The following is a 13,257-nucleotide window of genomic DNA, read 5'->3' as shown; positions in this document are numbered from 1 at the left end:
ATAGGTATCTGTACAGGTATCCATCCATCTGTTAGTCTACATCCATATTCAGTGGTTCGACCAATAGATGTACATGGATTGGGTAACCTAGATCCACTTGTCAAAATATGAGTGTTGAATTTATGACTATTGACAAGACTGTGAAACGCCACATTACAACTAACCCCGCTGGGTGGACATTTTATCAGGCCAACCAACCAACACTTGCTAGAAGTTGGTTACACGGCTCAAAATGGTGCTATGGTTCAGGCAACAGTTGTTAAGATGATCTATGGTTGGATTCGCTGACACACACAGACAGCTCAGCAATCGAAAAACAAGTATGCCAAAGAAATTTACTTATGCTGCCCGAAAACACTCTTTGTTGTGGGTCTTCTGTGGGTCACTGTTTGGTGGTATTGTGGTCAACTGGCTGGAAGCACAAAAAGATCGTTTCTTTCTATCCATGTTACAATTTACCCTCCGTTAGGTCATACCCGCGCTCCCCCACTCTCTTTCAAAGCCATACTCCAGAGGAGTAGGTCTCAAACTTGTATTGTCACAAGGCAATGAGTGGGAGTCTGATTTTATGGATCCACAGAATGTTTGTTTTCTTTTTTAATACCCAAATGAGGTTTATTCTATTGTAGTGTTCTCAGCTCTGAAACTGAAAATGTACCCATATACTCAGAATGTTCCCCTGGCAGCACTCAGTGTCAACTATATGTCTTTCAATTCATCGTCTATGGAGCAGCTGCAGACTTTACACTTTATGATATCACAAATTTGAGCCTTAGCAATCTAGTTTTGGATTTGGGAGAGAGTTGTTCATGTTTAGTAATGTGCTTTGGCCGTCTTTTACCTACAGGTATAACATGTTTGAATTTTAAATTGGTGTAGCTCCCCTTTAAGTTGAAGCCAAAACAATGACAACATAAGAATGCAGATTAATAGTGATTGTGCTCAGTCCTTTTCAGTTTTCAAGCAGCAGACACAGTAGTTACACAGTAAAATCTAGTTTTGTCCAGGTCTGCCCGTCTACCTCTTGTTCTTGGGCAGGTGCAGCTCACTGACGCTACGACGCTTCTTCTTCTTCTTCCTCAAGCGTAGCGGCGGAGCTTGACTTATTGGAGTGATGAGCAGGGCATCCAATAAGGACTGTGACACTGCCTTCTCAGGAGGCCACGGACTGCTCTGATAAGTTTTTCTGACAAGGTGATGACACATTGAGGAAGAGAGGAGGCAGATGATGAAAGGGAACTTGTGACAGAGCCATGATGTCGATTGTGAGACAGAAAAAGGTCTTAGAAGTAGTCAATTAAAAGCCTGAAGATAGAGGTCACTGGCAGGGGGATACAGACGGATACTTTCATGGTGAAGCACACACACACACACACACACACACACACACACACACAACACTGGTACACTCTGTTTACCTCGCTTGCTCTGGATTGCGGTGCTGTGTATTTTGTGAGAGCTGTTTGGGAGCACTGGGGGTGAGAGGAGGGGGACAGGGAGCTGCTCTGGGAAGGAAGTCTAGAGGACTTGACAGGAGCTCTCTCCTAGTCACAAATAAACAACCACAGTGATATTAAATGTCTCCAAAGAAAAAAATCACAACTACTTTGTTTCAGTGAGCGTGTCGGATTGTTTCTATTAATAAAGTGAACTAATTCCTAGTTCCTGCAACATGTAAGTAAACTTTCTAACACTGTACCTTACTGGTTTGGTAGAAAGTGCATGATGAAGTGCTGATATATGTGCTCGATCAGTATTGACCTGGACTTTGAAACTGAGGGGACAGACATAACAGATTGGACAAATAGTAGAAGCAATTTAATGACCTGTCACTGAAAAGTTTCTTTGATGTGCATCAAGTTTAGAATTGTTGTGCAGCACCTGTGTTGAGGAGAAAGGTCAGATGGAGTTTGTGCGGTAGCTTGTCTATACAATCTGTGGTCATCCTCATCATCATCAGTCAAACGCCTGCTGGACTCCAACTTTTCTGGGCCTTTGCTGCCCTCTAGTGGTGCCACAGGGAAACTGCTAGGCCAAGGTACCAGAAGTAAAGGAGAAGATTATAGTTTTGGACTTGTTATGCATTTTATCCTGTGAGCTTTTATAAAACATCCAAAGCTAAATGTACCTCTCAGCTGTGGGCAGTTGAAAGCTCGGCGGCTCTGTAGCTGTACTATCTGCAGCAGCTGGGACAGGATCAGACAAAGCCTCCGGTGCTTGGTTTTGGACTAATGAGAGGTCGCCACCATGTGACAAGTATAACCCTTGAGCAGGTAATACACTAGAAACAGGTAAACAAGATGCTGGAGTTTGGGTATAAACAGGATTCGATCCAAGAAACTGTGGGATGTTGGCTGGCATAAACACTGCATCAAGGGAAGTGTCATCTGGCCTCTGGGCATGAGATGATGGGATCTGGCTTGGGACTGAACTTGTGTATGTTAATGGCACCAGCACTGGAGCTAATGGATAGTTCATGTTAGACAAATGGGTCGGGTGTATTTGACAAAACATGTCGACAGAACTCGAATACATCATTGGGACGGCAACCAAGTGAAGGGGTGCTGCAGATGACGTATTGTTCTCTTCATGCTGAGGTTCAAAGAGGCTGCCAGGTTTGGGAATGAGGACATAGTCGGGGACTGTAGCACCCTCTTCTGGCCATTTATGATTAGCTGATGAGCCTGATGCTTGTGGCCTTGGTTGGTCAATGTGATCAGATGTGGCTCCTGCATCATTCAGTCTACTGAAGGCTGAGAGTGAAGCCAATACTTGGTCAGAGGATTGATGCGTTGCAGATCTGTCACTGGCAGATAACAGATAACAGTCAATGCATTTCAAATATATAATTTGGGCTGATGATGAAGTTTGTTATAGTGGAGATGTGGAAAAGATCAGGAAATGTGCTTGTGTGTGAAATCAGTGTTGTAGCTTGCAAAATCCCAGTGCATTATTAACGTTTGTTGTGTCACACATCAAATTATTAAACACTTGTACACTACAGACTGGATGTGGTTAGTTAGTCCCTGTGAGCTTTTATTCGACTGCCATTTTATACATAGTGACTACTGTGTTGCGGGACAATTTAACGTGACAGGTGAAGAGGATACATGACGGCTGAATAAATACCTGACCTTCCCACTGAGTGTCTCAGATTTAGTGAGACAACTAGAAGAGCAAAAAGTGGAGGAACTAAGGAAGAAGGGGAGATAGGAAAGAAGGAAAGGGACACCAGAGACAGAGAAAAAAGGAAACAAGAAAAAAACGTAATCACTTTATTAGCTACAATATAGAATGATATTTTTTTTTCCAAACGCAAAACACACAAAATAAATTTCAGCCACTAAATGTTCAGCTGTTTTCAAACTGCAACACCATTACGATCTACAGAGAACAAACTCTTATTAAAGTGAGAACAATCAGCAGTAAGTAAACATTAGGGATGAAATAAATGTAAAGGCACTGGAGAATTATTTTACATAGCAAGGCCCTCGAAATAATACCTTCACATTACAAGCCATTATAGCATTTATACAGTCACTTTGCACACCATCAAAGCTGAACCACCTCCTCACTGACAGGAGCCTTCCTGTACCTGCATATACCTTTCACCTAGGGCTGTACCGAATGCTATTTGTTTTCCATTTAAAGCTTTTAGTGAGGTTTTCAAATGAAGCTGCATATGTCTGTCATCATTTTCAAATGAAATGAATTAGTCTTTTTTTTTAAATCAACTTTCTTTATGAATATACAGTACAGGCCAAAAGTTTGGACACACCTTCTCATTCAATGCGTTTTCTTTATTTTCATGACTATTTACATTGTAGATTCTCACTGAAGGCATCAAAACTATGAATGAACACATGTGGAGTTATGTACTTAACAAAAAAAAGTGAAATAACTGAAAACATGTTTTATATTCTAGTTTCTTCAAAATAGCCACCCTTTGCTCTGATTACTGCTTTGCACACTCTTGGCATTCTCTCCATGAGCTTCAAGAGGTAGTCACCTGAAATTTTTTTCCAACAGTCTTGAAGGAGTTCCCAGAGGTGTTTAGCACTTGTTGGCCCCTTTGCCTTCACTCTGCGGTCCAGCTCACCCCAAACCATCTCGATTGGGTTCAGGTCCGGTGACTGTGGAGGCCAGGTCATCTGCCGCAGCACTCCATCACTCTCCTCCTTGGTCAAATAGCCCTTACACAGCCTGGAGGTGTGTTTGGGGTCATTGTCCTGTTGAAAAATAAATGATCGTCCAACTAAACGCAAACCGGATGGGATGGCATGTCGCTGCAGGATGCTGTGGTAGCCATGCTGGTTCAGTGTGCCTTCAATTTTGAATAAATCCCCAACAGTGTCACCAGCAAAACACCCCCACACCATCACACCTCCTCCTCCACGCTTCACAGTGGGAACCAGGCATGTGGAATCCATCCGTTCACCTTTTCTGCGTCTCACAAAGACACAGCGGTTGGAACCAAAGATCTCAAATTTGGACTCATCAGACCAAAGCACAGATTTCCACTGGTCTAATGTCCATTCCTTGTGTTTCTTGGCCCAAACAAATCTCTTCTGCTTGTTGCCTCTCCTTAGCAGTGGTTTCCTAGCAGCTATTTGACCATGAAGGCCTGATTGGCGCAGTCTCCTCTTAACAGTTGTTCTAGAGATGGGTCTGCTGCTAGAACTCTGTGTGGCATTCATCTGGTCTCTGATCTGAGCTGCTGTTAACTTGCGATTTCTGAGGCTGGTGACTCGGATGAACTTATCCTCAGAAGCAGAGGTGACTCTTGGTCTTCCTTTCCTGGGTCGGTCCTCATGTGTGCCAGTTTCGTTGTAGCGCTTGATGGTTTTTGCGACTCCACTTGGGGACACATTTAAAGTTTTTGCAATTTTCCGGACTGACTGACCTTCATTTCTTAAAGTAATGATGGCCACTCGTTTTTCTTTAGTTAGCTGATTGGTTCTTGCCATAATATGAATTTTAACAGTTGTCCAATAGGGCTGTCAGCTGTGTATTAACCTGACTTCTGCACAACACAACTGATGGTCTCAACCCCATTGATAAAGCAAGAAATTCCACTAATTAACCCTGATAAGGCACACCTGTGAAGTGGAAACCATTTCAGGTGACTACCTCTTGAAGCTCATGGAGAGAATGCCAAGAGTGTGCAAAGCAGTAATCAGAGCAAAGGGTGGCTATTTTGAAGGAACTAGAATATAAAACATGTTTTCAGTTATTTCACCTTTTTTTGTTAAGTACATAACTCCACATGTGTTCATTCATAGATTTGATGCCTTCAGTGAGAATCTACAATGTAAATAGTCATGAAAATAAAGAAAACGCATTGAATGAGAAGGTGTGTCCAAACTTTTGGCCTGTACTGTAAGTCATTGGTTATGTCAGTATAAATACATGTAGGCAGCGGGCTAATCCAGTAAGGGCAAAAAATTATGATGAAATAATAAAAGCACAGGCGGCACGGTGGTACAGTGGTTAGCATTGTTGCCTCACAGCAAGAGGGTTCCTGGTTCAAATCCGGGGCTGGGGGGCTCAAACCCCACGATGTGGGAGCCCTTCTGTGTGGAGTTTGCATGTTCTCCCCGTGTCAGCGTGGGTTTTCTCCAGGTACTCCAGCTTCCTCCCACAGTCCAAAGACATGCAGGCTAATTGGTGACTCTAAACTGCCCGTAGGTGTGAATGTGAGTATGAATCGTTGTCTGTCTCTATGTGTCAGCCCTGTGATAGTCTGGTGACCTGTCCAGGGTGTACCCTGCCTCTTGCTCAATGTCAGCTGGGATAGGCTCCCGCCCCCCATGACCTCTAACATGATAGGCGGTTACCGAAATGCATTTAAATTAAAGTGTTTGCATTTTTTTCTGCTCAACATTTGAACAGCTCGGTGCAGAAATACGGCGTGACTAGCAGTCACTCATTGTGCCAAAGATGGGGCCTGTAACCACGATAACAATGTCACAAAGGAGCCTACTGTAGAATGAAGGGAAATATTTCATTAGATACAAATATGTTGTGAATTTTGGATATGATTACATCTATCTATTTTCAATACATTTGGACTTCACAACACTCACACGAGTTGGAAACAATCCTACGCAGCCACCACTGGAATCTAATTCTACAAATACAATAATACTACTAATATTAGTGAAGCTAAACTTTATCTGTAATTGTGCAGAAATACCTGGGTTTAAAGAGAAAAACTGTGCAGCACATTCAAATGTTAATTCAGAATTTAAGGCCTCAAAGCTTTGAAATATTCGGTACAGCCCTACTTTTACCATTCAAATGTCTTCCAGCATCAATCTACACAGTCTGGTATCATCCAAGCAGGAGAGCATATAAGCTATTGGTTTATATATACTGTACATACACACATGACAAGTTGAAATCTATTCCCACTTTTCAGATGCCACCATATTTCAAGACAGTTTCTATAAAAGAGTTCCAATGCTAGTGGATACAACAGATGTAAACAAGCCATTAAAGCCTTTAAATAGGTTTCCGTAACATTTAGTTACACAACAGTCCAAGTAACAGGAAGGAACATACATAGCTGTCTAAGGCACTGGGTGCACTCTCATGCAGATTAAGCCCAAATTTGCTATTTTCAATGATCTCAGAAAAAGACTCCCTCCTCCAAACCAAACACTTTCCCCTTTGGCCACATCACAGAAGACAATGAGACAACAACGGTGTAGTAATGACGTGTTTTTCTGAGGAGTGGGATGGTTTTGTCAGTCATGTCTTTCTCATTAGCTGTATGCAGACTTACAGAACAGGCTCTCGGGTTCGTCTGGTTATACATTTGAATTCCTGTGATTTCCGAGTGTCATCATGTTGTTCTATGTTTAAGAATGAACACAGAATGAATGATTCATAAAATGTTGTCGGTACAACTCTCAGCAGGCCACCTGAGCTGCTCGCCTTTTCTCATTACCGTAGGAACTGGTCCTGTGTGCTGTCTCTATCACTGCCAGCACATACAATATGCAGTATGTAAAGTCAGTATCTGTACTGTGTGTGCTGTCGTGAAGACTATATGTAGTGTAGTGAAGTCTGACATAGGCAGAGATACAGACTGACAGCTGCATGTTTTAATTTGTTAGGACTATTTGATGCAAGCCTTAGTACTCAATTTGGATTTAATACTCAGATCAGACTTTAGTGAGCTGGTCACGGTTCTGGACTGACCGGCTTGCGCAAAAGAACAATTATAAAGAAGTTAGAAGTAAACATGGAGGCCACTAAAGTCAGTGTTTAGGGTGAGTAAATGTGCAGCGTGAGCCAGCCTGAGCAGATGATAACAAGGACAAGGATGAGGAGAAAGAGAGCTAAGTATTTAATTATGGCTTTCTGAGGAGCAATGGCTGCCACTTCTGAACGGAGATGTGTGTGGATGTGGAGTCGGAGGTAGGAGTGGAGAAATCGTGACGTAAATGGCTTCACTGAAACAGCTTCCAGAATTTCAGGATGTCTAATGTTGATAATGTGTTTGTATTTACCAAGTGACTCCTGCTAGCATAGAATTGTGACGAACGCCGATCTAGAGTAGCATAAAAGTCCCATTACTTACAATATGACTGTTCAGACTCAGAGGTCGTATTGCAGAAAAAAATCAGACCTGTATCTGACTTAGGGACACGTGAAAAATCTGACGTTTGACACTTTTGCTTGCAGTAGTAACATAACCAAAGGCTCAGCTGGTAACACTTCTTTTTTTGGCTCAATGCTTCATCCTAACCACCCAAATGAATGTTTTAGTGTGTATTAGTCTGCAGATACCTCCTCTTTCATTCTGTATACACAGAAAGGAGCATCCAAATGCTTTAACCAAACCCAAAGTCATGAGGTATCATGAGACGAACACAATAATAAAAGTGAGTATTTACACATCAACAATATACTTTTAGGGTTGGAGAGGCCAGTCTCACTCCTAAGTCGTTGAAATCTGGCGCTTGGGCAGTGACTTGCGGCGTCAGAAACCAACAAAAAAAAGATGTCTTTTAACACATGATACGCGGCCAGTTGCAGCGTCAGGGGTAAACGCGGCAGGACAAGGATGAAAGTTAAGGTGGCAAAAGTCCGACTGGGGCTGGTGATGGGTCCAAAAAACACTGACTTTCACCCAAGAGAGCGGAGTTTGCCTCCCATAAGATCCTAAAGCCAAACCCTGTTAATTTTTCCTAAACCTAACCACGTATTTTTACTGTTGAAGGAAAAAAAAAAAACGACGTTGTGCTTTTATTTTGAAAGAGACTGTATGTAAATGGTAAATTTCCTGTGAAAACAGAAGTATATTTTGAAAGAAGGCAATACATGTAACAGGCAGAACTTGACACAGTGTCCCAGAACGTCAACAACGTACCTAGGATACCTTTCTGGACGTGGAAAGTCCATGACCAAAGGCTTATGTGTGACGAAGTCGAAGTGAGAATGTGTTGGGTTGGAGTCAGTGGAGTCGCGGAGCACGTAAGCAACACTTAGTTAAAGGTCTGAATGAGGCCAGCGTAGTGTAGCCACATAAAGTAACAGTGAAGGACAAGCCCACACGCACACGCACACGCACACGCACAAACACACACACACACACACACACACAGAAACTCTGACAGTTCCTTTGAAAGCTTTCACTCCAGTTTTCTTTGCTTTATTTCCACCAGTCCACAACCTTTTATTCCAGTTCCACCTACAGACGTCAAACACATTGTGTGCGCACACACACACACACACACACGCACACACACACACACACACACACACACAGGTAGACAATCACACCCACAGACACCAACAGACACACTCACACATAGACACACACACAGTCTACTGGACATTGAGGGTGCGAGCAGACACTCCATGGTGCCAGTCTCTCAGCTCGTGGTACTTAGGACCAATCACCATCCGAGTGGTGGTCTTGTTCGTTCTGCCATCACAGGAAGAGAAAAACACCACACAAGAGGAAAAAGAATAATTTAGGAAAAACGTAGTAGTCGCCCTGCAATATGCAATGAGATACACTGTCAGCCATGCCACAAGAAAAGCCTGATGATACGGTAAGAGCTGCTGCAGCAAACACAAAGCTGATGATACACACAGAACGATTGATGGAGTGGAGATGTGCAGTTTCGCTGTCATCATCAGAATAGGAAATGACAGAGATCAATACAGACATCCGGAGAACAGTGAACTCCTGTGTCAGGAGGTCAAAATGCAGCCCATGAGTCTCAGCCAGTATGGACTGCAATGATGAATTATTTCAACCGTGAAGCCACACACCGACACCCACAGACAGTGGGAGTGTACACATGTTAACACAGGTGATCACAGACACATGGTGATCACATGTTTTGCCACAAACCAACCGAGAGCAATGGACAGCCGATGGATCACACCACACTGAGAACAACACCAGCGGTCTAGCCATGACTGTCAATGACACAACAGGTTATAACAGCATGCAGCACTGCAAGGCTGTCACACTCACAACCAAACACACAAACCATAACACAGGTGAGAACACTTCCAGCTACCAACATGACAGCGTTTAAAATCAACTTCCAGCAATCTCAGAGGGGAATTTAATCAAAAGTGCTTTCTGAACTTTTGGAGTGACTAAAAATATGGACACTGCACAGCGCACAGAGGTCTGGCTTTTGATTTAATGGCTCAAATGTGATCCTTTCTCTGCCGTCTAGACAGGAAGAACACAGCATCAGTACAATTGCCAGAACTGTGCCACAGTGATCTGCAGTCAGATTTACTGCTGCTCCATTTACTGGTGCTCTTCCTTTACATGTTAGAGTTACCTGACTGTGTTGGTTCAATCATATAACAGCATGAAATGTATTGTTACTCCACACAATGCACTTATACAAACAGCAACAAACAAAGCCGATGATAGGGAGCCTGGCACTGTTAAAACCACAGTCAGCAGTTTCGGAGCACTTACTTTGACTTCTTGGCTGTGTCAGCTTCCTCATCTTGAGCTGCAAGCGAAAGAACAGAAAGCCCATTACATAACAATACAATAAAAGTAATGTGGTCTTTAGCTTTTATTTATAATTAATCTGAAAGCGCTTTATTGATCTTTTGATTCAGAAATAAATGTTACAGTGGTTTCACAATGTTTGTTTGCTCTATGGAGCCCTGTGCTCAGATGTGTTCAGGTGCACGACTGTGATGACTTTGCAAAGATCATTACTGTGTCAGTAACGTACCACGCTCGGTACCGGTGATCTGAGCCAGAATCCTGAAAGATCTGGACTGGGTGGTGCCGGTGCGAGGGCGCCAGTCCTCTGTATCCTCCATTATGCGCTTCCTGCTGGCATCAGCATGAGTGGGCACATGGTAAAAATGGATGTCTGTGTCCACAATGTGCTTCCTGGGAACTCTGGAAGGACGGGGTAGAAGAGGATGGATGACATCAGCAAATATACTTTGAAAGTAATAAAGATGGAGACTGATGTCATTTCCTTAGAGGTTATTAAATTGAAATGTAAAACTTTTAATGTTGCGGGATCCAATGAAACATTTTATACTCGACTACTGTAAGTAAGCTCTGTCTATCAGAGTGGGCTGTGAGACAAAGCCGTTTAGTCATTTTAGGATCATTTTAAGGATTTAAACTGATGTACATGTATTCACATTATTTACCACACAATACAGCAGTTAGAGGAATGGTATTATCAGTATTTTTAGCCTGCAGGTTACATGAGGTGAAAATGTGGCACACTGTGAAAAAATCACCTACGATGTTTATTAGATTTATTAGATGAAAAATGGGGGAAATTCCACGGCACTTTGTTAAAGGTCTGAACCAATCTGATACCTTGGTGGTTGAGGTTTTCTTGAAAACCAATGACAGAAAAAAGCAGGACAGAGGAAAAAGGAAACAGACTGAATAAAGGCAGGGCAAAGTAGAACAACAACATTCATAACAGACATAGAGAGACAAAGACTTACTTCAGAATACTGTGAGGTCCACTAAAAGGGGAGTAAAGTAGAGGAAGAGATACAAGTTTGAAGAATTAATGAAATTCTTGTTTAAAGGTAGTAGAATATAGATGGAAAACCATATGCCACAACACCCAAGCATGCAAAACATGGAGCCAAAATATCCATGGAGACAAGTCAGTTCTGTTTTCAGCCACACGGTGGGGCTGCTGGACTGTCTGGGTTTCTATAAAGGTAAAGCCATGCACAATTTGAAGAGTTTGGAAAGAAAAAAAAAACAGAGGGAGAATTTTATAAATGGTAAAGGAAAATTTGATTGCAGCATGATTATAATTTAACACTGCGGTGTGTGTTTTTGTGAGTGCATGAACAGTAAATATGTGCGAATCCACAGCGTTCCTTGGCAACAGAGTGCTGACAGGTTCGTTACTAATTGGCTGTCACTAAATCAACTCTCAGGGCAAACACACTCACATACACACAGAGGGGCATTGAAGACCGTTCAGTCTCCGCTGTCAATAAATCACCTATAAATACACACACACACACACACACACACACACACCAACACACTCACCTAGCACATTGAATAGACTGATTTATGAGTGTCTCTCAACACGTTCTTGTCACAGCAGCAGCTATGTGGGTGTGGGAGTGTTGACGGCTCTATGTGAGAACACACTTACAGTTATACTGGAAGTGTCCGATAATGTTTGAGTGCGTGTGCATGTTCTCCCTGTGTCAGCGTGGGTGTTCTCTGGGTACTCCAGCTTCCTCCCACAGTCCGAAGACATGCAGGTTAATTGGTGACTGTCTGTAGGTGTGAACGTGAGTGTGAATGGTTGTCTGTCTCTATGTGTCAGCCCTGTGATAGTCTGGTGACCTGTCCAGGGTGTACCCCGCCTCTCGCCCAATGTCAGCTGGGATAGGCTCCAGCCTCAGCGCATTGTGTCTCACAAAAATCTTTCCATTTTAATTAGCTGAATGCATGTGTGCAGCAGTTCTCGCATAATTCAAACATGACAAATAAGGTAACTGAACTATAAAACATAACCACCATGAATCATGCTCTGCAGTAAAATCATAAGCATATGCATGCAGCTGCCATGAGAAAGTAGACACACAGGTACAGAGAGAGGTGAATGAGTAAAAAACAGAAGACAGGCAGTCGAACACTCATAACCTGACATGCTTCAGAGACTAACTTTGTGACTTGAGGAGGTGCTCCAGTCTGCAAAGCAGAAGAACAAGGGTTGAAAGGAAGAGAGAAAGACAGAGAACACTGACATGTCCAAATTCTGGTAAAACCATTGAAAGCCGTCATTTAAAAATCCCCTCTGAAACGAAGCACACATTTACAGCATGCAAAACAGGCAAGCACAATGCAATGACAAACATGCATGCTGTCTCACTTTGTCCCTTCAGCAAGCAAGAAATAAAAATTGAATTAACAGATACCAGAAGAAACTAACTGTATGAACCTGAACCTGTATGTTGACCTCTATTGTGGATGACCCTTTTCCAAACTCATACTTCCAGACTTCTTGGTGGATTTTCCAGACCATATGTGTCATCTAAGTACAAATAGCTAGTAGTTTAAATTGTATTATTTATATAAATTTTTGGCATTGTCAAGCCAGCTGTCAGAAAACAGCATTTATTCATTGTAGCTGTTCAGTCCATACTCCTACACAGGAAGTTGGACGATGTTTCACTGTCAAACATCTCTGCACAAAGAGCAAGGAAATGAACTACTGCTACCTATGCTCTCTTTTTTCCCCTTAACATATTGAATTAATAACACCATATCATTGTTGCCCCCACATCTTTTAGTCTCTTTTACAGTATAAATAAGAACCGAAAGTGAGTTGAAAAAACGTTAAATGGGGCACCCTGAGAAGGCTTATCCAGTCTTGGAAATGAGTAAAATCGAATTCCATACTTTTCAATACCGAAACCTGTTTGTAGTTTCAAAACAGTACATCACTGGAAATAAAAGCAAATAGGATTCAAAAAGGTGAAAAGAACACTGAGACAGAAAAGTTCATGTGAAGAAAGCAAGTCAAAGCCCTAAACTACTAAAGGCAGATCCAGATCTTGCTTTATTAAAGTATCCCATGATATTAAATGACATATGAGATACTTGGGGAAGGCTATGTACCCAACTGAAAGGCAGCTTGTGTGTCTGTGCGTGGCTGTAAGATTATATTGTGCAGATCGCTGGTGTCTGCTGAGTGTCACCGAGAGAGAAACCACGTATCCTTTAGTCAGAGTTTTGCCCACAGAAAA

The 13,257-nt window shown here is 42.4% G+C and overlaps 1 protein-coding gene and 1 long non-coding RNA gene across 5 annotated transcripts in view; one reads left to right on the top strand and one right to left on the bottom strand.

Moving 5' to 3' along the window:
• Window positions 1–13,257, bottom strand: part of pdlim5a (PDZ and LIM domain 5a) — an 84,865-nt gene that overhangs the window by 17,529 nt on the left and 54,079 nt on the right. The window contains exons 1-6 of one of the 4 annotated variants that reach the window (XM_078170689.1): window positions 3,130–3,186; window positions 2,129–2,806; window positions 1,882–2,025; window positions 1,700–1,774; window positions 1,419–1,544; window positions 1,022–1,186 (exon numbers count right to left, since the gene is read on the bottom strand). In XM_078170689.1, the coding sequence (XP_078026815.1) occupies window positions 1,022–1,186; window positions 1,419–1,544; window positions 1,700–1,774; window positions 1,882–2,025; window positions 2,129–2,538 (920 nt within the window). In that variant the 5' untranslated portion in view covers window positions 2,539–2,806; window positions 3,130–3,186. Of the gene's footprint in view, window positions 1–1,021; window positions 1,187–1,418; window positions 1,545–1,699; window positions 1,775–1,881; window positions 2,026–2,128; window positions 2,807–3,129; window positions 3,187–9,964; window positions 10,002–10,232; window positions 10,406–10,843; window positions 10,862–10,977; window positions 10,999–12,173; window positions 12,200–13,257 lie in introns of those variants that run through there. The other 3 variants (XM_033619086.2, XM_033619087.2, XM_033619083.2) reach the window with 3 other exon arrangements.
• On the top strand, window positions 3,245–8,269 carry LOC144464272 (uncharacterized). The gene is made up of 2 exons (XR_013492029.1): window positions 3,245–3,753; window positions 5,385–8,269. It is a non-coding gene; the product is annotated as an uncharacterized LOC144464272 (long non-coding RNA).

This window comes from Epinephelus lanceolatus, chromosome 9 (assembly GCF_041903045.1).
Source record: "Epinephelus lanceolatus isolate andai-2023 chromosome 9, ASM4190304v1, whole genome shotgun sequence".
Taxonomy (NCBI): Eukaryota; Metazoa; Chordata; class Actinopteri; order Perciformes; family Serranidae; genus Epinephelus; species Epinephelus lanceolatus.
The sequence above is the reverse complement of the archived record's forward strand: the minus strand, read 5'-3'. Positions and strand labels throughout refer to the sequence as shown.